Raw genomic sequence first — 24,270 nt, 5'->3', positions numbered from 1 at the left:
TAATTTTCATACCTACCTACCTACTTTTAGCATTACTCTTCCTGGAGGGAGGGCTGAGCCTTTGCTTGGCCACCTGCCCTGGTAAAACTGGAAAGACCTCCGGGCCACCAGTAATCTCTCAAACATAAAAAAAAAACTTTTAGCATCGAATACCACAGAATGGCTGAAAATAATCCGAGTTCAATATTTTACTTTTACATTATTTAACTCTTACATAAACGCAAATCTGTAAATATGTAACATTTACTTGATTTTTGCAGCATAACGTAGTGTAAGTGATTGCAATATTAAATTAATAAAATAATGTGTTTAAAAATGTGTAAGTTGTAAAAATGTGTTTAAAAATGTGTGTGTGTTCTGAACTTTTCCCTTTAAATAAACACAATGAATTCAGTCAATTTTCTGCAGTGTTTTCCTGCAGAGCTGCAAAATCCTGTTATTTGGCATGAATAGGTACGGTCAGTAACCAGAAAGAATATCCTGACTCATAAAAAAAATCACATTCACAACTTCTCTTCACTGATACCAGTCAGTCACTTACTTTTTGCATGGAAGTAAGTAGGTAGGTAGGTGAAATTAAAAAAGGCAGTGCCTAAAAGTCAATTTAAACGAAAAAAAAGTGGCAAGAATAGTTACTATGAATTTATAAAGGGCAATAGCGAGGCTGGTAATTTTCGGGGCTAGATTTGGATAGTTCTTTTATTTCTTTACGTGTCTGCCTGTTTTGAGGAAACTTTTTTGAGGGTAGTACGATCTACAAAGTGATATACCTATTAGTCCCAATAGAGGTAGTTTTTTTTCTGATAATAGTAAATGTATAAATGATCTTAAACTAGTCAATAATAAGCATAAATATAACACCATTTGATGACGATATTTTCCTGGCCATTAATTTATTATTACATTCCATAATTTGATCTAACGATAACAAAAGTCTACATTTAACGATTTTTATTTACTCTTTGAACTTAGAATGAAGAAGTTTTGGGTTTTTGTAATTTAATCTTGAATTAACATGAATAGTTATTTTGTATCGTTATTTATATGTATTATTTTTCTACTGTCCTTGTAGATAAACGATCATGCGGCCCACCTGATGATGAGTGGTTACTGTAGCTCATGAAGACATTCTGTTTAAAACTCAAATGCCGCCCATGGACTTCAGCAATGCCAGGGGCAGAGCCAAGCCGCTGCCTACCGAAAATGATAATGAAACAGATGAGTTATTTGAGCCATTATTAACATATTTGATGACAGGCTGTACCTACTTTTGAGAGTGCTAGATTGTGCGAAGCGTTGCTGTAGTTGGAACATTCAACGTTGAGCATTTAAGCGGCATAATGCGTTCTAGTGCTGGAAATTGGAAAACTACCAAGAAGTTTTTTTTTAAATACCTACATTTGTGAACCATAGATAATCTATCAATCCTCTGTCAATGGCCGAATGTTATTAACTTCATTTGTTTACATTTATCTTTTAATAATTTGGGTAAAAATCGTTGACTAGCAATTATATCGACAAATATACAAACGAAATCATGACTAATAGTAATTTGAGTGAAACATTGATAGAGGTTTGAATTCATAATAATTTATAGCAGTGATGGTGATAAACTGCGAGTGTAATAGTTTGTTCTGAGTCTTTTAAAAAACAAATCTGGCTTTCCTTGAAATGAAAATTTCTGACAAAGGCGACAATATGACGAATCATCAAGTATTAGAGCTGATATCAGGTCTAAAATCTCGACATTCAGAAACAAGACACCGAGCTGTGCGAGAGTTGCTACATTTTGCCAAAACAGAACTGCGGGAAATGTCTCAGGATAGCTTGACCCAAATTTTAGATGATTTCAACCAACAGATACATGATATGACCACTAGTTACGATAACAACGAAAAAAAAGCTGGAATTCTTACTATAGGTACATGATAGAGGTTATATTTTTCTATTGGCCATGATTCACATGTCTTTAATGGTTCCAAATAATTAATCTATTAACAAATACAGAAATTTTGAAGTAGGTGGTGCTGATTCAAATAAATAAAATGTTATAAAATATCTTTTCAGTTTGTCTTATTGGAGGTGATACAGAGACCACCAAAACAAGGACAATACGTTATGCAAATTATCTACGAAATGTGTTTCCATCTACAGACATAAATCTCTTAGAATTGGGTGCTAAAACTATGGGACGATTAGCTTCCTCATTAGGAATTAAAAGAGGAGAATATGTGGAGACTGAAATAAAAAGGTGTTTCGAATGGCTAGCTGAAGAAAGAAATGAAGGCAAACGATTGTCGGCTGTTTTAATTTTGAGAGAACTGGCTATATCTATGCCATCATATTTTTTTCAGCAAATAAATGGATTCTTCAATCATATCATGAGAGCACTTAGAGATCCTAAAGATCAAATACGAGAAGCTGCAGCAAAAGTTTTGAGGGCTGCTTTTGCAGTAACCTCTCAGAGAGAGCAGCCAGAGCAAAGTAACAAAGCTCATTGGTATATTCAATGTTATGAAGAAGCAGAGACATCATTTGGTGATCATGCTATTAGAGAAAGGGGATTGAACAGGGATGACCATGTGCATGGAGCTCTATTAATTCTAAATGAATTACTCAGGTGCTCAAATGCAGCATGGGAGAAAAAATACACTTCTCTAATGCAAAAGCTAGACCCTGATTTAGATTCTCATGATGAAATGTCTTCTCTCAGTCCTAAAATTCAGGGTTCATGGTCATTGTCACATTATTCAGATGAAAAAAATCAACCTCTAATATTTGAATCCAGTATTTGCAAGAAATTAATTGAAGATAATTGTGAAAAAATCTCAGCTGGTATGAATTGACAAAAAATAAATTCATTTGTATTTAGAAAATTTAATTATAGTGTCATTGTATCTATTGAGACTAAACAATTATTTTTTACAGATGTAATGGCTCAGCAAATATCAAGAGCTCATAATGTGCATCAGATGCTCCTTTTGTTAATACCTCGATTAGCTGCCTTCAACAAAGAAACTTTTGCTAGAAGACATCTGAAGTCAACGATAAATCATTTGATAACATTCTTACGTGGTAGAGAAAAAGAAAAGGCCATGGCTTTCACCACACTTGGCTTGGTTTGTGTAGCTATGGAATCAGATGTACAACAGTATCTCTCAAGAATTATTGATATTATCAAATTGACCCTGCCAATCAAAGAAACACAGAAAAAACGTAACGGATCTGAAACACCATTATTTCATTGTGTTACATTACTAGGATTTGCCATGAAAGAGAATGTAGCAAATGAAGTTAGAGAGCTGCTAGATTCTATGTGTTTGACAGGCTTAAGTCCACAATTAACAACTTGCTTTAAAGAACTAAGCAATAATTTACCTTCTTTGAAAAAAGATATAACTGATAAATTATTGAACATGCTATCTTTAATATTGAGAAAGAAACCTTATGTTTCTACCAACGAAAATCACAAAGGTGTCTTCACAACTGCTTTGCTAGCAGAACCTCATGATGCCAATAAATTAGTATTGGCTTTGAGGACTCTAGGTTCTTTTGATTTTGAATGGAATAACACTTTGATGTCCTTCATCAGAAGGTGTACAGATCATTATCTGCTGTGTGATCATCACGACATTCGGCTAGAAGCAGTAAAGACAGCTGCAAGATTATTAACGAAAGCTGTGGAGAGATGCGCCCAGATAAATTCACGAACTTTAAATTTAATGATTGATGAATCCATAGGTAAAATTTTGTCTGTTGGACGATCAGATTTTGATCATGAAATACGCTACAGAGTACTTGAGGTGTTTATGAATCCAGTATTTGACAGATATCTTGCTGTAGAAGAACATCTAAATTGTCTTTTTGTTTCTATTAATGACTCGAATTCTGAAGTTGGAGAACTAGCACTGTGCATTTTTGCAAGATTGAGCAATCTCAACCCAAGCTATACCACACCAACATTGCGTCAACTGTATGTACAAATTCTAATAGATTTGCAACATTCAGAATCTCCACGAAATAAAGAAAAAGCTTTGCGAATGATAAATAATATTATATCTCATGCTCCCACAATTACACGTCAATTTGTTGATACAATTCTAAATGTGCTTATACCGAAACTGAAAGAAAAAGACAGTAATTCCACTATGATATCTACAGTGCTAAAGGCCATCGGAGATTTGGCAGAGGTTAATGGTGGTGGACATGCTTTAAATAAATGGTTAACAGAATTGATTTCTACTCAAATTGAAATACTTGCAGATCCTAATCAAATCGAAAAAAGAAGTGTTGCTCTATGGTCTTTTGGTCAAGTTGTAAGTGCAACAGGGCACGTGGTCGCTCCGTACATGGAATATCCCAAGCTAATGGATCTTTTGCTAAATTTCTTAAAAACGGAACAGCAACTTCGAGAACGACGCGAAACTGTTCGGATTTTGGGATTGTTAGGAGCATTAGATCCATATAAATATAAAGTAAATCAAGGATTAATAGATTTCCAAACTGTGTCTACTTTAATACCTATAAGAGAGCCGTCAGTCGATAGTTTTGAATCTAATATCAGTGAAATGTTAGTAAATATGTCACCATTAGTACTAGATGAATTTTATCCAGCCATCGTAGTGACTTCTCTAATGATAATGTTGCGCGATCCGACGTTAGCGCACCACCACCCAAGTGTTGTGCATTCTGTAACTTTTATCTTCCAATCACTGGGTATTAAATGCGTCCCGTACATATCACGTGTGACGCCAACGCTTCTACACGTTATTCGGACTACGGAAAACAGCAATTTTCGTGAAATACTTTTGACGCAATTAGCGCAATTGATATCTGTTGTGAAAATCCACATTCGAAACTATCTGGAAGACATTTTTGACATGATAAGGGAGTACTGGACTCCCAACAGCCACCTCCAAGCTACCCTAATAATGTTGGTCGAACACATAACGGTCGCGATCGGTACAGAATTTAAAATTTACTTACGTAAAATACTACCGAACATTCTTAGGATATTGAAACACGACACAAGCAAGGATAGATTTTTGACAGAGAAACTGTTAATAACAATACAAAAGTTTGAGAATAATTTGGATGACGTGCTCTTGTCGGTGGTGCCAGCGATAACTGCTCTGTTCGACGGGAGGAACATTCCGTTCGCAATTTCGAAGCTTGCGATGGAGACCATCGAGCATCTCTCCATGCACTTGTGCGTCAAACAGTATTCGGCGACAATCATTCAAGCCCTCGTCAAAGTTTTGGATAACAACGCTTCATTGAGGCAAACTGCAATGAACACTCTCTCCGCTTTGATAGTCCAAATGGGCCGCGAATACATAGATTACATACCGTCTATGGAAAGGATATTATCGAAACATAAAATACAATGTCCTAACTATATCGTGTTGGTAACGCGGTTACAGCTAATATCTACGCTTGCATCAGATGATGATTATTTGGACGAAACGCGGTCAAGACTTCGTAATCAAAAGAACGAAGTGAGTGTAGGCAACATCTATTAGCAACTTGTTGTCACAATTAAACTGGGTGTTTAAATAATAACATGATCCCCTATTTTTTAGATGGTAAGGTGCACAACGGAAATGCAGCCTATACAGAAAGTTACGTTAAATGTACACAATTTACGTAAATGCTGGTCTGTGCATAACATTGTGTCCAAAGAAGACTGGATGGAGTGGTTGCGTCTGCTCAGTGTCGGTTTCCTGACCGAGTCCAACAGTCCTGCTATCAGGCGAGCAATTGTGATATTTATTTATCAGTTCCTTAATTTTAAAGCATAAATCAAGAGTTGTTTAAAAAAAATTGGTAATTTTGGTAAATTACTTACAGAGCCTGTTCTACTTTAGCACACAACAACCCTCAACTTGCGAGCGATCTGTTCAATGCGGCGTTCATGTCGTGCTGGACGGAGCTAGACGAGTCCTCCCGCAAGGACTTGGTGGCGGCCTTGGAGAGAGCACTCACCGTGCCCGATCTGCCGGAATTAGCGTTAGCGGTCCTCAACCTGGCCGAGTTTATGGAGCATTGTGAAAAATCATTGTTACCGATTTCCATAAAGTTACTCGGAGACACAGCTATAAGCTGTAGGGCTTACGCTAAAGCTCTTTATTATAAGGTTAATGAATCTTAATTGTTGTTCATAGTTAATTCTTTAAATGTTCGTAAATGTAATTCGTTAAATGTCTTAGTGTTTTTTTTTTCTAAATTTATATTCACATTTTAGGAGGAAGAGTATAAGAAAAATCCCTGTACGAAGGTAATTGAAGCTTTAATTCATATAAACAATAAGTTACAACGTAAAGAAGCTACTAACGGCTTACTAGAAAAAGCAGTTAGTGAAAACAAAAACGGAGAGAATGCTATAAATAACCACGTTCACTGGTACGAAAAACTTAACAATTGGGACCAAGCTCTAGAACTGTATACTATTGCATTAGAATCTCAGCCCAACGACGAGGCTTCAAAGTTGGGAACGATGCGGTGTCTGGAAGCTATGGGCGAATGGAAAAGATTGTACAGTATGACCCACGATCAATGGGACAACATGGACGAGGAGTTTCGTAATAAATCTGCGAAAATGGCCGCAGCGGCATCTTGGGGTCTTCAAGAATGGTACTCGATGAAGAAATACGTGGAACTGATTCCAGAAAGTACCCAAGACGGAGCTTTTTACAGGGCCATCATAAACATACAGGACGGACAGTGGGCCGAATCGAGACATTACATCGATCTTGCCAGAAGTCTCATAGATGTCGAGCTGACAGCAGTGGTTGGAGAAAGTTATCAAAGGGCTTATGGAACACTAGTCAACGCCCAACTGCTAACCGAATTAGAAGAAATTATCACTTATAAATTAATAGAAGAAAGACGAAGCACAATCCGAAAGACTTGGTGGACACGGCTCCAAGGCGGGCAGAGACTGGTCGAGGATTGGAGGAAGATATTACAAGTGCGGAGTCTAGTCATGTCGCCGAGAGAAGATTTTCAGACGTGGTTGAAATTTGCGTCGCTATGCAGGAAAACGGGCGCAATTAATCAAGCGCATAAGATAGTTATTTCGGTGTTGGGCAGCGATCCGATCTCGAACCCCGACGTCATGTTACACGTGCAGGACCCGCGAATCGTTCTGGCTTACAGCAAGAACTTGTGGGATGTCGGCAACAAACGTTACGCTCACGACGTCCTGCAAAGATTCGTGGATAGCACCGAACCGGAAAACGAAGAACACTGTCGTCTCTTAGCGCGCTGTCACTTGAAATTGGGCTCGTGGTGCGAAGCAATACACGAAATCAATGAACTATCTATCCCGGAAATCTTAAGGAACTACGCGACCGCAACGATTCTCGCCCCGGAATGGTACAAAGCGTGTCACGCGTGGGCGTGTATGAACTTCGAAACGGTTCTGTTTTACAAGCAACAAGACAACACGTCGGAGAGCAGTGTAACGGGCGGTACTGGCGAGAAAAAAGTCGCGAGAACCGACTTCATAAACGCGTACACGATACCCGCTATCGAAGGTTTCTTCAAGTCGATAAGTTTGTCGAACGGCAACGCTTTGCAAGACACGTTGAGACTGTTGACTCTGTGGTTCGACCACGGCCATCACCCGGCCATTTACGATGCAATATTCGAAGGGATACGACAGATCGACATCAAGATATGGCTACAGGTCATACCACAGCTGATAGCCAGGATCGATTCGCCGCGAAGTCTCGTAGCTAAACTGGTTCACATCCTTTTGATTGATATCGGAAAATCTCACCCTCAAGCCCTGGTTTATCCATTGACGGTCGCGACGAAGTCATCGTTCGTGACCAGGAAAAACGCCGCCAACTACGTATTGAAAACTATGTGCATTCATGCACAGAATCTGGTGAACGAAGCCGCTATTATTTCGGAAGAGTTGATCAAAGTGGCAATACTGTGGCACGATCAAGTTTACATAGCACTCGATGAAGCGTCAAGGTTTGTTGGGTACAGATAATTTTAGATAAATATACCAAATTATGAACAACTAATCTCCGGCGACGATTTCAGGTTTTGTTTCAGCGAGAAAGATTATAAGAGAATGTTTAAAACTTTGGACAAAATGCACGCAATGCTGGATACCCCTCCGGAGACGTTGAAGGAAGTCTCATTCCTGCAGATGTATGGGCGCGATCTACAGGAGGCGCGGCGCTGGTGCGAATTATACAAGGTAACTACTTGTTACAAGCATAAGGTCTCATAACCCTGGCTTAAACATTATAATGTATTATTTACCCAATATCTTTGCTACCTCTCTCTCTGGTGTAACTGGAAAGGCATCGGGCCACCAGTAATCCTTTAATGATGAAAAGTACTTGAAAGATTCAAGTTGATATCATCATCATCATTCGTCTACCATTCTCCCAGTCACCTGGGGTCGGCGTAACATGTTTTCTATTTCCATACTCTTCTTTCATATTATACCATTTCTTCGCTCACTCCCCTCTTACACATATGTGTGAGAAGAAATGGATCATCCATTTCTTCTTAGGTCTACCTCTTCCTCTATATCCTTCCACATTCATAGTTAACACTCTCTCATCACATGTCCATACTCATCCCAAACGCGCACTTCTCAACTTCTCTGTCACTGGGGCCACTTTCAGAATTCCTCTAATATATTCATTCTGTATTTTATCCATTCTCGTTACTCTACACATCCCTCGCTCCCCGAACCCTGATCACGCAGGAGCAAGTCACCGTCGCTGCCCTAGACACGTCCTTACGGGTCCATCAGATCCAACAACTCTTGCATTAGATATCTTCAGCTCTAACAGGCAGCTCTAGCAGGCTGAGGAACCCCGGTAACCATACTCGCCGAACTCGACAAAGAGGTCGACGTGCAACCTAACCCATGCATCAGCCCGATGAGTTTTTCGCCGTATCTTCTCAACGGGTCGCAATTCCGATCCGGTAGTAGATTCCATTCGCGAAGCAGTTGCTGTTGAGTTGTTAGGTCTCCTTCGGTGGCGCTCGGGCTGCTGTTAGCGAATCCCACCCCTCCTGGCTGAGCCTTTGGTCGTCCACCTGTCCTGGTGAAACTGGAAAGGCCTCCGGGCCACCAGTAATACTTCAATCATAAAAAAACAACATTCGCATCTCTGCTGCATGCAATCGCTTTCCATCCGCCACTTTTTTTCAACATCCAGTTGGTATATTAAGTATTTTTATGAATACAGGAGAGCAACGAAGAGAGGTACCTGAACGAAGCGTGGGATCTGTACTACCACGTGGTGCGGCGCATCCAAACCCAGTTCCGTTCGCTGACGTCACTGGAGCTGCAGTACGTCAGCAAACGCTTACATTCGTGCAAGGACCTGGAGCTGGCCGTCCCGGGCTCGTACGTGCCTAATCAGAAAATAATTAACATCTCGTACATACACAGCAATTTGCAGGTACGAATTTAGTTGCGAATTAGTATCATCAACATTGATAGCCGTCTCGCCTAAAAAACTATAGCGCAGGCGAAAAGTGAGTTAGTTTTTCATTTCAGATTGTCTAAGTATGTATATTGGTATATATTATATGTAAACGGTATATATCTGTTAATTGTATGTATATATTGTCTATGGTACACCGCAACATACCTGCTATATTTTTATCTTTTCCAGAATTTCTGTAAATTAAACGGTTGTCTGCAAGAGATCGCTTTTAGCGATAAGACCGCCTATTGTACAAATGTATCTGCTTTTTTAATGTAAATTGTGTTTTGGTGTGCAATAAAGAGTATTCTCTCTCTCTCTCTCTCTCTAAGTTACTTTGCAAGAATTTCGAATTTAAAAAATTTTTTGTTTAAGATTTTGCGTAAAAATATGTATCGTTAACCATCAACTAAATAGTAATTTTAGAAGAGCTTTAAGCTTTGACGTTCTATTGAATTGTGATAACTTAATTAGGGCGTTATAGCATTTTAAATTCTGTTCATATTCAGATTCGATTGCACAATTTTGTGATTGACAAATTAATATTCAATTAGCAATGACAGGTAATAATTTGACCTTACTTCTATATTGTTATATCACGCGAGCTCACACGAGTACCTACTCGGTACCAACCACCACCCTGCCTATTTCTGCCGTGAAGCAGTAATGCGTTTCGGTTTGAAGGGTGGGGCAGCCGTTGTAACTATACTGAGACCTTAGAACTTAGGTATATCTCAAGGTGGGTGGCGCATTTACGTTGTAGACGTCTATGGGCTCCAGTAACCACTTAACGCCAGGTGGGCTGAGAGCTCATCCATCCGTCTGTGGCGGGTAGCCATCATACAATGCAAGATATTTGACCGATGCCTGAATCTCGCTTACGACAAGAAGCTTGAATATATACAAGTTCCGAACAACAACATTTGGACCGTCGGTCTACCGAACAATATCCACCTGCTTGGTGGAAGATCTTCCTTTCGTCGGTTAAGCCTCACACACGTCCATCTAAGCAATAAATAAAAAAACATTTCCTACGTTTCAAATACTTGGTAGTTTCCGTGTTCTCGAACTTACGAAAGTCAAACTAAATGTGTTTTTAAATATACCCTTTTTTATAATACAATAAAATCATTTTTTTCTACACTATTTTTTATTCAAATTTATTTTCTATTTTTTAGTTGAATTTTCTATAAAAGCGTATTTTGTTAGTTTTTTTTTAATTTTTTTATTTATTTTTCATTTTTTAGCTGAATTTCAATTTTTTCAATTTTTTTATTAAGTGTACCAAATTTCGAGTTAATCGGACGTTTTGAAGGGGATCAAAATCATGTTCAAAGATTCCGTTACAAACATACACACGTCTGAAGCTAATAAAAGCGTATTAAAATTTGCTTGAACCTTATTCTTTTGTGTCAGGTAATCAAGTCGAAGCAGCGTCCGAGACGTCTGACCATACAGGGCTCTGACGGCAAACAGTACATGTTCCTGCTGAAGGGCCACGAGGACCTGCGGCAGGACGAGCGCGTGATGCAGCTCTTCGGATTGGTCAACGCTCTGCTGCGGGCCGACGCCGACACGTACCGACACGACCTCGCCATACAGAGATACGCGGTCATACCGCTCTCCCCCAACTCCGGACTCATCGGCTGGGTACCGCACTGCGACACCCTCTACAATCTAATCAGCGAATTTCGGGATAAGAAGACGAACAAAACGGCGCTGAACACGGAACAACAGATCATGTTGAGGATGGCCTCGGATTACCAGAAGTTGATGCTGAAGCATAAGGTGAGGTTCGGGAGTGCTCTGAGGAATTGTTCGAAACGATACCATCGAACCGCCCGCCACCGGAGTAGAGTTCATCCGTACTACCTGGAGCCACCGCGTTCATCCACAGTGCCTTTCCAGAGATCTTTTTTGCCACGTACCATCCGGCTTTGGAATGAGTTCCCCTACACGGTGTTTCCCGAGCGCTATGACATATCCTTCTTCAAACGAGGCTTGTGGAAAATACTTAACGGTAGGCAGCGGCTTGGCTCTGCCCCTGGCATTACTGAAATCCATGGTCGACGGTAACCACTCACCATCAGATGGGCCGTATGCTCGTCTGCCTACAAGGGCAATAACAAAAAAATATATAAAAATTTAAGGCTCCGGAACTATTTTAATCTCAATTTCATTGGTATTAACCTAAGAAAAACCATTGAAAATTTGTGTTGGATTTACAAAAGGGTCCCGATTCTCCCAATCTACGGTATAGTGATTATTCTAACGTAAAAACAATGTTTTAGGTGGAGGTTTTCGAATACGCGCTTTCACAGACGCCGGGCAACGACCTGGCGCGGCTGCTGTGGCTGAAGAGTCCGTCGTCGGAAGTGTGGTTCGAGCGGCGCACCAACTACACGCGCTCGCTCGCCGTCATGAGCATGGTGGGCTACATCCTCGGCCTCGGAGACAGGCACCCGTCCAACATCATGCTGCACAAAGTCACCGGCAAGGTCCTGCACATTGACTTCGGCGACTGTTTCGAAGTCACGCAGACGAGGGAGAAGTTTCCCGAAAAGATACCCTTCAGGCTGACCAGGATGCTCATCAATGCTATGGAGGTGAGTGAAGTTATATTATTTGGTTGGTGTAAGTTGACTCGCTCAGTACTAGAGCTCTTAGGTTAAATGAGTCGTCTATTATCAAAGCCGGCAATCTGACTTTTGAACAATATTGGTAAATCAGAAAAACGAATTATTGACTTTGTGTTCCATTGGCAGTCACAAAACTCTTCGGAACGACATCTTAGATAAATAACAGGTTAACTATTAACCTTTATTTAATGCAGGTTTTGAACCGTATTCTTTGAAGGAGACGATTATATTCAAATCAATCTGTATTGACATAGCAATAACATTTTTTTGTCCAAATGCACAGATTGCCACCTTTGATAATAGACGACTCAAATGCTCATATTGAGAAATTAGTGAATGAACAATAGCTTTCCAAGCGCGTGACAGCATGATTAAGAAAGACGTTAGTGCTAATCCGTGCGAACCTAAAAGTAAAAAAAAAAACGTGTGTGGCACTCGGGGACTGCCGCGGTAAAGCATAGCATTTTTTATCAATTTATGCAATTATAATTGAACAATAATAATTTAATATTAAAACAATCATGAAACAAGACCACGTTATATTTATAAACATTAACAAAAGCAAAATATTAACTGTCACCTTCACACTCATAAGCTAGACCGCGCGACAGAGAGATGGGCAGACTTTTTATGATACGCATGCAGTGCGACGTCACGCCGCGCGCTTATTCACAAACACTACACAAGCGCAACGTGTGAATGTGTTGAACGCGAGCTACATGGTAAGCGGAGTTGGGGGTGTTAGGTTTTATTTTCGTTATGGAATTTCTTGATTCGGTCGCCGCGCTCAAAGACGATAAAATCTACGCAATGGCTTAATATTAAGCAAAATATCTATATTCTCAATTCAGTGTTATATACACCGAGTTGTGTTTAAAACGAAAACAATCATATTAAAATTTAACCTACATTTCGATCTCATTAATTCGCAATCTTGAATGATAACCAACAGATTAATTACGGGTCGCAAACTACGGATTTGATATTACGATACCAGTTTAAATTGGTTCGTCAATCAAGCGAATTGTGTTTGCGAAAACGTTAAACGAAAAGGCTCTCCGTGCGTTATATGTATATAGGTGTATATTATTGCATTAATGTTTTTGTGAAAGGCACGCAGACAGCGCTTCGATTAAAGACTGAATCACTCGTACCGCGACTCGTTAAATGTCTCGACCAACTTAAATAATAAATAATCGACTTCACGTTTCTCAAGACACTTAAAGAAAAAAGCTTTGCTTATAAATTAATTTTCATGATAATTTGTTTTTTTTTGAGTCGTAACCTACTTGTATTTATTTCGAAAAGTACAGACTTGAGTTCCTCATGTCTGTTTAGTCTATTTAGACATATCAATATCGAGGGGTGAAAGGCGCTTTTGGTTTAAGCGATATTTCGCATAATACGCGGCATTTATATTTGTAATTAATGGTCCGTTTTATTTGTTATTATTATCAACAATTCAACGTTTTTAATTGAACTTCAATTATGTTTATCCCTATTCAAATAGCGGAAGAATTTTTTTATTTGTCACGATATTTTTTAAAAAATGTACACTTTAAATGGCTCACCTGTAAGGTTGCAAAAATGTCGCTTAAACCAAATAGCTTTTAGCCCCTCGATATACAGGTATTTAGAATGATGGCGGGACATCGTGAAACGCGTCAATCTAAAGTATCCAAACACTTTTTTTCCTACCTATGCTTTAAGAGCCTTAAGAGGCTATTTCAGCGTTACTCTGGCGAGTAGGTGAGCTCTCGGGGCTCAAATCGGAAGTTTTTTTTTTTTATTGCCGTTGTAGGCAGACGAGCATACGGCCCACCTGATGGTGAGTGGTTACCGTCGCCCATGGACTTCAGCAATGCCAGGGGCAGAGCCAAGCCGCTGCCTACCGCTTAATACTCTCCACAAGCCTCGTTTGAAGAAGGACATGTCATAGCGCTCGGGAAACACCGTGGAGGGGAGCTCATTCCATAGCCGGATGGTACGTGGCAAAAAAGATCTCTGGAAACGCACTGTGGATGACCGCAGTGGCTCCAGGTAGTATGGATGAACTCTACTCCGGTGGCGGGCGATGCGATGGTAAAAACGAGACGTTGGTATCATCTCGAACAATTCCTCAGAGTGTTGCTAACACTGGCCCTAGTAAGAGCAGTGTTTCGCAGAATCTACCACCGGATCGGAAACGCGATCCATTGAGAAGTTCCGGCGAAAAACTCAGTAGGTTAGTAGTATAGTATAGTAGTATAGTATAGTATAGTAGTATAGTATAGTAGTAGTTAGTAGTATAGTAGTATATAGGTTAATTTACTAGTTCGACAAGGACGGTGACCGGTGATTCGAGCTACCTAAAAGCACCGTTAAAGGATCGGGAGGATCCGTAATCACGTTTCCCAAACTCTACATGACGATCACGACCACTCTGTCAAGAGTGAAACGATTGTGAAGAAGAAGGGTGTTTAAAGTACTAAATCCAAAGTCGAACCGTCACAATACGGGTTTCGTCATCTGTTCGTAATCAGTAATTATTAATAATACATTTATTATATCACAAGTTGGTAGCAACAACACAGTCTAGCAATTAAACTAATGTTTACCCGCGACCATGAAACAGTTTTCATACGCAATCAAATACAACAGTTGAACAGCTAAGAAAATCGATACATAATGTTTGATAAATATGAAAATTTACATAATATGTTTGTTATTAATTTACAGAAAAAAATATAATGCTTATAGTATTTATAGATAATTTATAACTTGTTTTTTTTTAATATTCATATGTTATGAGTTAGCTCAGTCTCTGGCACTACTGACTTTCATGACGTTAACCAAAGTCAGGTCGGTCGTATGGACGTCTGCCTACCATATAAAGCCAATAAAAAAAGATATAGGAAAAGTTTTATCGTGGTAAATAACATAACCTGGACAATGCCGAGTATATCTGCTATAATAAATACCATAGTGCGTTCCCTGGTTCGCGATTCTACGTAACGACAGGTCTCCAGATCGGCTCGTAGTTTATAGGTAGGATACAGAAGCAATCTTTATCCGGCAATATGTATCTTTGTTGTTTCTGAACTACAAATCTAAATAAATTAAATTATTGTTAATATAAAAAATTATTGGAGATAATTTCGTAAATACTGGCAGTACTATTATCTTTTCTCATAATCTTAATAATAGGGATTAAAGTATGAAATTGCCGTTCTATTGTAATAGGAACTTCGAACTGACATAGAACCTTCATGGTTTGAGATTTTTGAGTGAAACTTTTTTCAAATGGTCACGATCAAATAATACTTGCTATATTAATGGAAATTAAGTTAAATAATGATATAGAATAACTACGCTAAGTGCTCTTACGTGAACGGCCCCCAATAATTGATCGAATGAGTAATCACGATGGACTTTTAAAATTTTTATTGAAGTCAATCTTTATCATTTAACGGTCTCTTTGAAAACTCGTCCGCATCGCAACATGTAATTGTAAATTAATTGATCACGCTATGTCATCAGATTTGAACTTCTTGAAAAATAATGCCCTCATAGTTGTAGGTACATAGTAGTTGTTAAATGTATTTCAATGTCGATCTGACACGCAAAATGACCTTGATTCTGACAGGACAAATTATGTAAACAAAGAAATATGAGAAGACGTCGTGGTCCGAAAGTTAAGGCGTTCGGTTTACTCGTGTCAAGCGATGCGACTATGCCCATGTTCAAATCCCACAGTTTTTAGAAAACACGTACATAGCACGTGCTCGCGAAAGACATCATCCTTGATGCATGAATAACGACGTCTTTTTTATTGCTTTGGTTGGCTTTTGGCTCACGGCCCACCTACTGTTAAGTGGTTAGTGGAGTCCATAGACATCTATAACGTAAATGCCCCCACCCACCTTGAGATATGAATTCTAAGGTCTCAGTATACTCGTAGTTACAACGACTGCCCCCTCCCCCTTCAAACCGAAACGTATTACTGTTTCACGGCAGAAATAAGCAGGGTTTTGGTACCTACCCGCGCGGACTCACAAGAGATCCTACCACCAGTAATAATGTTATAAAAATCAAACCCGCTAAAGCAATTTTACGCATGACTGGTGGTAGGACGTATTGTAATCTCGCACGGTTGTATTGGTCCCACCGTCATGCCTATTTCTGACGCGAAGCAGTCACGTGTTTCAGTTTAAATCGTCAGATAGATGTTGGAAAGTATATTGAAGACATTGACTTTATTTCTCAAAGTGGGCGGCGGCATTCAGTTTGCCGTCTCAGGTCAAAGATCTCTACCTCACATCAGTATTTTAACGTTTCATGTTCAAGGGTATCCTCCATGTAAATATTAATAGTAGATTAAGTAAGTCTTCTTCTTTTTAGATTTTTTTTTAGATTAGTTTTCGTTATCATTATTTTATCCTATATTTGTAAGGAACATTGTGTACTCAACACATTTATCTTGATTAGTCGTGCGCATATGGCTTATGTTAACAGCCAGATTTTTTACTTGTTGTTATTTATTGTGTATCTTTTTTTAGCTTTTTATGTGTATTGTGTGCCTAATAAATAAAGTAAATAAATAAATTTGATCCAGGTAACCGGCATCGAAGGTACGTACCGCTTCACCTGCGAATCTGTGATGCACGTGCTCCACAAACACAGAGATAGCGTAATGGCTGTGCTCGAAGCCTTCGTCTACGATCCGTTACTGAACTGGCGGCTTGTAGACAACGACCATCACTCCATCACGGAGTCCTCGTTCTCCTCAGACATAGACTATTCGTACACCCTCCCGAACAGAAGCCGAAATCATTTGCTTTACGAATCACCAGAGATCCCGCCGGAGGCTAATCTAAATAAACGCGCGGTCGCCATTTTGAACAGGATTAGGGACAAATTGACCGGAAGGGACTTTCCTAATGTTGAATCTATAGTGAGCGTGCCCCAACAAGTGGAACTGCTCGTGAAGCAGGCGACAAGCAATGAGAACCTCTGTCAGTGCTATATCGGCTGGTGTCCATTCTGGTAGTGGACCAACTGTAATGGTATATATATATATATATACAGAAATGTTAAGCGAAAATCAACTTCGCTCGACCTGAGAACGTAACAGTATCTTATTATAATATACGATGTTACATCATATATTATAATAATATACGGTAGAAGAACGTAAAAGTATATTAAAACCATAAAATCTTGTCGAAAACAGATAATTAAAAGAAAAATTAGTAGGTATCGTAATGTTTATGTCCAAGTGAGTTTTTCTTATTTACGATCCAATATATTTATTAATATCCGAAATATGAACACAAACAAAAGTTTAATTTTATTAACATTTCTGTTTGTTTTAAGTTCCTTCATTAGTTATATTGAGTATTCATATGCTTTGTACATTAAGTATATTATATTACATTAGTTCGTATTTATAAATGTCGTAATAAAATTTTCGATAAGTATTACTATAACAGTTTTGTTTCGTTATTAAATTAAAAGGACGGTAGGTCGTAAAAAGTATACTTTTAATGTTTATACAAATAACATAGATATTAAGAAGCTTATTTAATTGTTAATAATGTAAATAGCAATTGTTAAAAAGTCGTTACTTTTATAGACGCTGTAAGAATTAATTTCACGCGACTGTCTGACATGAGTTTGTTTCTTCTTACATTAGGTATTATGTTCTAGTACTGAGAAACGCTATAAGGTATTTATTTGACTGTGCTAAAAAATTTAGCCGAAAGATTTGGTTAAAATATCAAACATCTCAGAAGAATGTGCTTAAAATTCAATTTAAAAAAGATCGGATTAGTTTGACCGAAAACCCTATGACATTTATTCACTATCTCGTGACGTCATAAGTGAATGTCATTCTACTTGGAGTTATCAATTCAAAATATTGAATTTTAAAAATTTGGATGCGTTTTGAACTTGGAATAAACAATCTGTATTTCTGTGCAACAGTCAAATGTGTACCTTATTAAACTGAAACCTTTTTGCTAATTATTTATAAACCAAATAGATTTTATATGAGTTTAATTCTCACACTCTCATTTTTTACAATTTTGTTAGCGTAGATAACCGAATTGTCTATGTAAAATTAATTTATGGTTTTGAAGGTTTCCAATCGACGTATGAATAAACCAAAACTCACACGTTATGACAAAAGAGGTCGTGCGAATATCTCGAGAACAAAATTCGTAACAAATAAATATATGTTTTCATTCAGTCAAAACTGATATCCCTGCGAATACGTGTATTATCTGGAATTAATAGTAGATAGTACACATAATATTTAGATGAACAATAATCACTGCCAATAAGATAACTAACAATATATTTTTGTGTTGAATAATAAACAATACGGGTATAATTATGGTAATAATAATTGTTGACTGCCATTTTGCATTTCCATTAACTCATAACGAATTTTTACATTTAATATCTATCTACACATGATAACATCGTAACACATAATTCAGACACATGGTTTCATTGCAAAAATTAACCGAATTCTGATGTGAACGTAATAATTTACAAGAATTTGGGTACATTTCGCAAAATTTTTAATTTTTGTTTAAGCACTAAATAAAAAATAATGACCATACAGACGTAATGACAGTTGCCAACAATGGAAATATCTCTACTTTTACAAGTAATATTTATTTATTATATAGTATTATTTAAAGTAGAATACAAAACTAACCATGGCAAGAACATTGGAAAAGGTACAATTCTTTTACGAGTAAGTCTTTAGAAAAATTGCCAAAAATTTTTATTTCAATTTTCATTGTTATAGTAAACAACAAATCAAGACTGTTAATTTCTTAAATTTGAAACTGGTGTAAAGATTACCACCAGAAGGTTCTTAGTCTCGCTTAGCCGGGGATGTCCCCGGCAAAAGGTGGATCTTCACAACACAGTTTGTGTTTGATTCTCATGGAAACAAGTGTCTGTTTAATAACAACGTTTCATCAGAAATTCAATTCACACACATTGCACCTATTATTAAGTAATCTAAGCGTTGTGTTATCAAAGTGAGAATATTATACAATAAAGTTTATTAAAACCTCTCAATTTCTTTCAATTACTTTTTCTCTTAAATTGAAGCCGTAAAATTACACTTACGTAATAACGTTGTCACTTTCATTGTTTTTTTTTTCAATTCCGTTTTTACGTAATGACACTATCCTTTTTAAAACTCACGAACGAAAGAGGTAGAAGTTGTGATAGTTTAGTACATAGAACGGTATCCATTGTCGGCTTGCTCAAGTAGATTTCGATGTCACCGTCCGAACTACAGAACTCGTTGAGGGTCTGCCGACATACCCCGCAGGGCGCAGTGAATTCTCTTTGATGGGCTACTATAGCCACACATTTAAATTTCGTGTAACCGTCACATACAGCCTTCGCAACAGCCGACCTCTCTGCGCACATCGATGGTGTCAAAGTGGAGTTCTCAATGTTGCATCCGGCATACATTCTCGAATCTTCTTCGGTAAGTATAGCGGCACCAACAGAAAAATTGGAATAAGGACAATAGGCCCGTTTCCTAATTTTGACAGCTTCCATCAACAGATTCTGAACAGTCTCATCTGGGAACGTGAACATTGATGTAATTCAATATAATCGAAAAAAAAAAAATGCATCGATGTTACAGAAGATTATTATGATAAGGAGTGAGATTAGCAAATAAAAGGTTAATTGTGTTTGGATTTAAAAAATATGTTGTGATGGGAGTCATAAGATAAAGGAACTGTTACTGTGTGAGGGTTTTTATTTAAAAGATATGAAAACTAAAAATACACTAATTTAGTCAAAGAAATAACAAAATTTCGCAATATTTTAACAAGGATTTTAAAATTATTCAATGTATTCAGCGACAATCAAGAAGCAATTGCGAATAAACACGTTAGTTGTTGTTCAAATTAAATGTTACGTTATTGAAACGCAATATTGTCGCAACGCTACGGACTTCTATTGAGTATTTGTGTACTAAACGATTTTTTAAGACGTCCATCCTACATTTTCAACATTAAAATAGCAGTTACGCGAGTCATAAGGAAGCGAATAAAAAACGCATTATAAATTAATAAAATTCCAATTCAATGTGACAAAACATTTGGCTGCCTTAATCGAACCTTAAAAAAATACTTACCCAGAGAATTAAAGTCCACGATTTGAAAATTATCCATTGTGCGTGCGTTTGTCTCTGTCGTGTTGGTGCGCGCGGTTCCCAGTGCGGTCAGCGACCAACTGATTACAGTTAAACGATCTTTGATTAGATATTGTTTCATGATTGAACGTCCCTTTTGCGTTGTGACTTATGACGACATGCAGTCTTCTATTGGCGTGCAACAATATTTGCAAATTGACATGTTTGGTCAAACGAGAATATATCGAGATAAAAAATGGATCCTGTTTCTGCATTGTCTTGATAGATTAAACATGATGCATAATTAAATTCATGACCAACTTGAATACAACTAAATTGAACGCATAATAAGAATTGCAATACAATGCAAATTGAAAATACAAGAAATGAGGCCAAGTTTCATGGCCAAATACATTTCATTTTATGTACACTATGTTATTCTGTATTATACTGTTGGTTCCATTTTACGTTTTTTTAAATTTTATTTGCACCGTCATTGCACTACATGCAATCGTTGGGTAGGTACGTGTAACGTGTAATCGTAAGCTCACACCTCACTTGGTATTAAATGGTTACCGGAGCTCAGACTTCAAACTGGAATGCTGAACAGCTTTGAAACAAAATAGCTGATGATAGAAATCAGCAAATTCATAATTTTTTCGAGTTTATATTTACAAGATACTACGTCCTTGGTACAACAATTAGTCTGGCATTCTCATCGATAAACAATTCGGATTCCGTGCAAATCATTCGTGCGTACAACAGATTAACCGACTAAAATCGATCTACACGGGAGCCCATTTCTTCGACGTCGCAAAAGCGGACCCACCGGAGGTACCACCGCCTCGCCTATTTCTGCCGTGAAGCAGTAATGCGTTTCGGTTTGAAGGGTGGGGCAGCCGTTGTAACTATATTGAGACCTTAGAACTTATATCTCAAGAAGTGTGGCGCATTTACGTTTTAGTTGTCTATGGGTTCCAGTAACCACTTAACACCAGGTGGGCTGTGAGCTCGTTAACACATCTAGGCAATAAAAAAAAGCCGATTTAGTTTATTTATTAACGATATTCCCCAGTTGCCGCCGACTCAGCTAGCTTTATTCGCTGACGACACAACCGTTTACTACCCGAGTAGAAACAAGTCCCTAACCGCGAGTAAGCTCCAGAGCGCAGCGTTAACCCTCGGAAGTCTACATATAAAAATAAAAAAATGTATTTTCAACAACATATTACAGCTCAAAGCTTCCTAAGTAAAGGGTTTTTCATTAAGAGTGCTCAAATTTATAAATATAATAAAGAACATGTTTAAGTGATAATGCCACCATTTTTATTTTATTTTATGGAGTACCTATTCGATGTTATTATGTTATTATAAATGGTGCTCAATTTCACGAAGAGCACACCTTCAGGGCGGCAATAGACTATGGTTTGTCTGCATAGACTAATGATTTCACGTAACCCCACAGAAAGTAGTCGAGCGGTGTTAACTTTCACGATCGGTGGTCAGTTGATGTCGCCACCACGCAAGGTGACGAAGACTTCGAATTTCTCATCCAATAAATTTAATGTTTCCCATGCTGTATGGCAAGTGACTTCGTCCTGTCGAAACCATATGCTTCTAAGATCCATATCATCTAGGCCACAAAAAGTTTGTTATCATCGTCCGATATCGTTGCCATTGACAGTGAGCGCGGCTCCTCACGCATCTTCGAAAAAAAAAGGGCCGATGATACCGCTGGACAAGCATGTAACGTTCCGTGGTGAAATCTCACGACCATAACTTAATATTACCATTAACCACCACTTAATATTTAAGTTCCACGACAACTCTTCAATAGCCATTCGATCAGTGATTTTCTAGATACCTTATAGAAAGTAACTTTTATCAAAGTGTCCAAAGCTGATTTTTCCAAATCACTAAGTCTTTCTTTAAATATTTCATATTTCATCTTTCATCCTATAGCCTATAGCCTTGTTTGAGAGCCGTACCAAGTCCTTGAGATCTCCTTGATATACTTTATGTCGCTGATGAGGAAGCTAGTTACCCACTAAACACATAGCCGTGCTCTTCAAAAGGGGTTACCCTCCCGACACCACTGCAACTAGTATTTCATTACGAATTAAGCCCTACCGTGCTTTATTCCCGCCATTAGAATATTTGACCAGCCCATAGCGTGGGCCTCAAAGGCCACGTACCTATGCATCACTCTGCACACAAGGATGACATGCGGTCTCCACGTTAAGTTAATACGCGATAGAGCCGCGTTTCTACTCGGTCGACTCTACCCAATGACCTCCAAGCGATGTAAATTATCCCTTCCTGATAAGGTAACACTCTTCAAAACATACATCCGTTTCGTCATGATCTATGGAAGTGTAGTGTTCACTCACGAAGCCCCCATGCGCATAAACTCTCCAGGTCATTAAACCATACCTTTCTGCAAGGTAGCCGTGGGAGCACCGTGGTACCCGTGAGGAATGTCGCCCTTCACGACGATCTAAATTTAGAACCAACACGTATCTTATACCTACTCTAAGATAGGTATCACTCGTTCCGTACAAGTCTTAGGGCTCGTAAGCCACATACGTCAGTTGATGCATAACATTGTTGCAAAGAGCATTAACAGAATATTGTTTTTTTTGTTTACAATTTTGAGTACAATGTACCTACATGACTAGTGCTGCCACTTGTATGTATGTTTTCAGCAACGATCTCTCTGCAGCCCATAGGATAATTAAAACCAAAACAAAAGGACGAATTAACCTTTTTTTTTATTAAATAAAATATGTAGGTAATAGCGACGCTCAGCGATATAAAACAACCGGAAAATGATTGTGAGAAGTTATTCCGCGGTGATGTCACTTATCGCCACGCAATCTTGTTACATTACAAAATCTTATTTTATCATTAGAAATGTCATATCGATGATTGGTATCACCTTCGTTCTAGTAACATATACTACAAATAGGTATTATTCATCGATACTTAGAATAGAAAAGCTTTGTTTAGGTCCGCTAATGGGCAGTGTAGCAATGGCATCAAATATTGTGAGCTCATAACACGGTCATCAATATGTAACATATATCCTGACGACGGCGCGGGTTGACTTAAGGATGTGATGCTCCAGATGATGTTTCTTCCTTCTTGAGATGCTTCGTAGCGGACGTGGCCTAAAGGATAAGACGACTGATATACTGACATCAATCGATGCGACTATACTGGTATTCATATCCTACAGGCAGGTATCAAATCCATACCCAAGTTTCATGAATGATTTCCACAATGAATTAATAATATCATAAAAACGAGCCCGCAAACAAAAAAATAATTAGCGTAATTACTGATGATTACGAATATTCTACAGATCTGCGGCGAAGCAGTTATGGGTTAACCTATGGCTTTCGATCACCGTGTAATACCAGGTGGTAGGACGTTTTGTGAGTCCGCACGGGTAGGTACCACCGCCCCGCCTATTTCTGCCGTGAAGCAGTAATGCGTTTCGGTTTGAAGGTCGGGGCAGCCGTTGTAACTATACTTGAGACCTTAGAACTTATATCTCAAGGTGGGTGGCGCATTAACATTGTGGATGTCTATGTCTATTAACGTAAAGCACATTATTACATAATGTTAACCTGGGTATTTTAAGATTCATATTTTTTTTTTGTTACCTATAGGCATAATAGACATTGTTATATGTATTATATAATAACCTTGTTTATTAATCAAAACCTTGAACTATAGTGGTTGTTTTACACTATATTGATTTTGTAAGCGACCGAATTCCACAAGCTTTTTGCCTTTCGAAACTCAGCGCCATAGCTCGCCAGCCAGAAAGGCATAACGAAACGCAGCACATATAGCATAAGAATTGGCTTTACGGAACAAGTTTTATTTAAAACATATTCATACTCACTCATAGAGTTAGTATTATAACTGGAGTGCTTACTTCGTTTGACATAAAAACTAAAAATATACTTTATCTTTGTGGTTTAAAGTTTATTTTTAA

General features: G+C 38.2%; 2 protein-coding genes across 3 annotated transcripts; one reads left to right on the top strand and one right to left on the bottom strand.

Annotated features, from left to right (window-relative positions):
• The first annotated feature begins 1,423 nt into the window (after positions 1-1,423).
• TOR1 (target of rapamycin) lies at positions 1,424-17,377 on the top strand. Of its 2 annotated transcripts, XM_028173542.2 has the most exons (11): positions 1,424-1,921; positions 2,068-2,835; positions 2,929-5,498; positions 5,583-5,752; positions 5,851-6,136; positions 6,245-7,986; positions 8,059-8,218; positions 9,228-9,443; positions 10,887-11,258; positions 11,762-12,076; positions 16,704-17,377. In XM_028173542.2, exons 1-11 carry the CDS (start codon positions 1,672-1,674, stop codon positions 17,136-17,138), a joined length of 7,284 nt encoding a protein of 2,427 aa, XP_028029343.2. In that variant the 5' UTR covers positions 1,424-1,671; the 3' UTR covers positions 17,139-17,377. The 2 variants fall into 2 exon arrangements, with proteins under 2 accessions (XP_028029343.2, XP_028029344.2); XM_028173543.2 differs by lacking the exons at positions 11,762-12,076; positions 16,704-17,377 and having other exon boundaries at positions 9,228-9,388; positions 10,887-11,023.
• A 237-nt stretch (positions 17,378-17,614) lies between these two features.
• On the bottom strand, positions 17,615-20,432 carry LOC114242403 (uncharacterized). Its single transcript, XM_028173544.2, has 2 exons — positions 20,268-20,432; positions 17,615-19,704 (listed from the first exon to the last, which is right to left on the bottom strand). The coding sequence occupies exons 1-2, from the start codon at positions 20,404-20,406 to the stop codon at positions 19,283-19,285; spliced, it is 561 nt and encodes a 186-aa protein (XP_028029345.2). The 5' UTR covers positions 20,407-20,432; the 3' UTR covers positions 17,615-19,282.
• Between the last annotated feature and the right edge of the window lie 3,838 nt (positions 20,433-24,270).

This window comes from Bombyx mandarina, chromosome 03 (assembly GCF_030267445.1).
Source record: "Bombyx mandarina strain Sakado chromosome 03, ASM3026744v2".
NCBI lineage: Eukaryota > Metazoa > Arthropoda > Insecta > Lepidoptera > Bombycidae > Bombyx > Bombyx mandarina.
This window is presented reverse-complemented; position numbering and strand designations above follow the sequence as displayed.

Coding starts and splice junctions, on each gene's coding strand:
- TOR1 (XM_028173542.2), top strand. CDS start 1,672: ATGAAAATTTCTGACAAAGGCGACAATATGACGAATCATCAAGTATTA. Junction 5,499..5,582: donor TTCGTAATCAAAAGAACGAA/GTGAGTGTAGGC, acceptor CCTATTTTTTAG/ATGGTAAGGTGCACAACGGA. Junction 12,077..16,703: donor TGCTCATCAATGCTATGGAG/GTGAGTGAAGTT, acceptor AATTTGATCCAG/GTAACCGGCATCGAAGGTAC.
- LOC114242403 (XM_028173544.2), bottom strand. CDS start 20,406: ATGAAACAATATCTAATCAAAGATCGTTTAACTGTAATCAGTTGGTCG. Junction 19,705..20,267: donor CGTGGACTTTAATTCTCTGG/GTAAGTATTTTT, acceptor TCACGTTCCCAG/ATGAGACTGTTCAGAATCTG.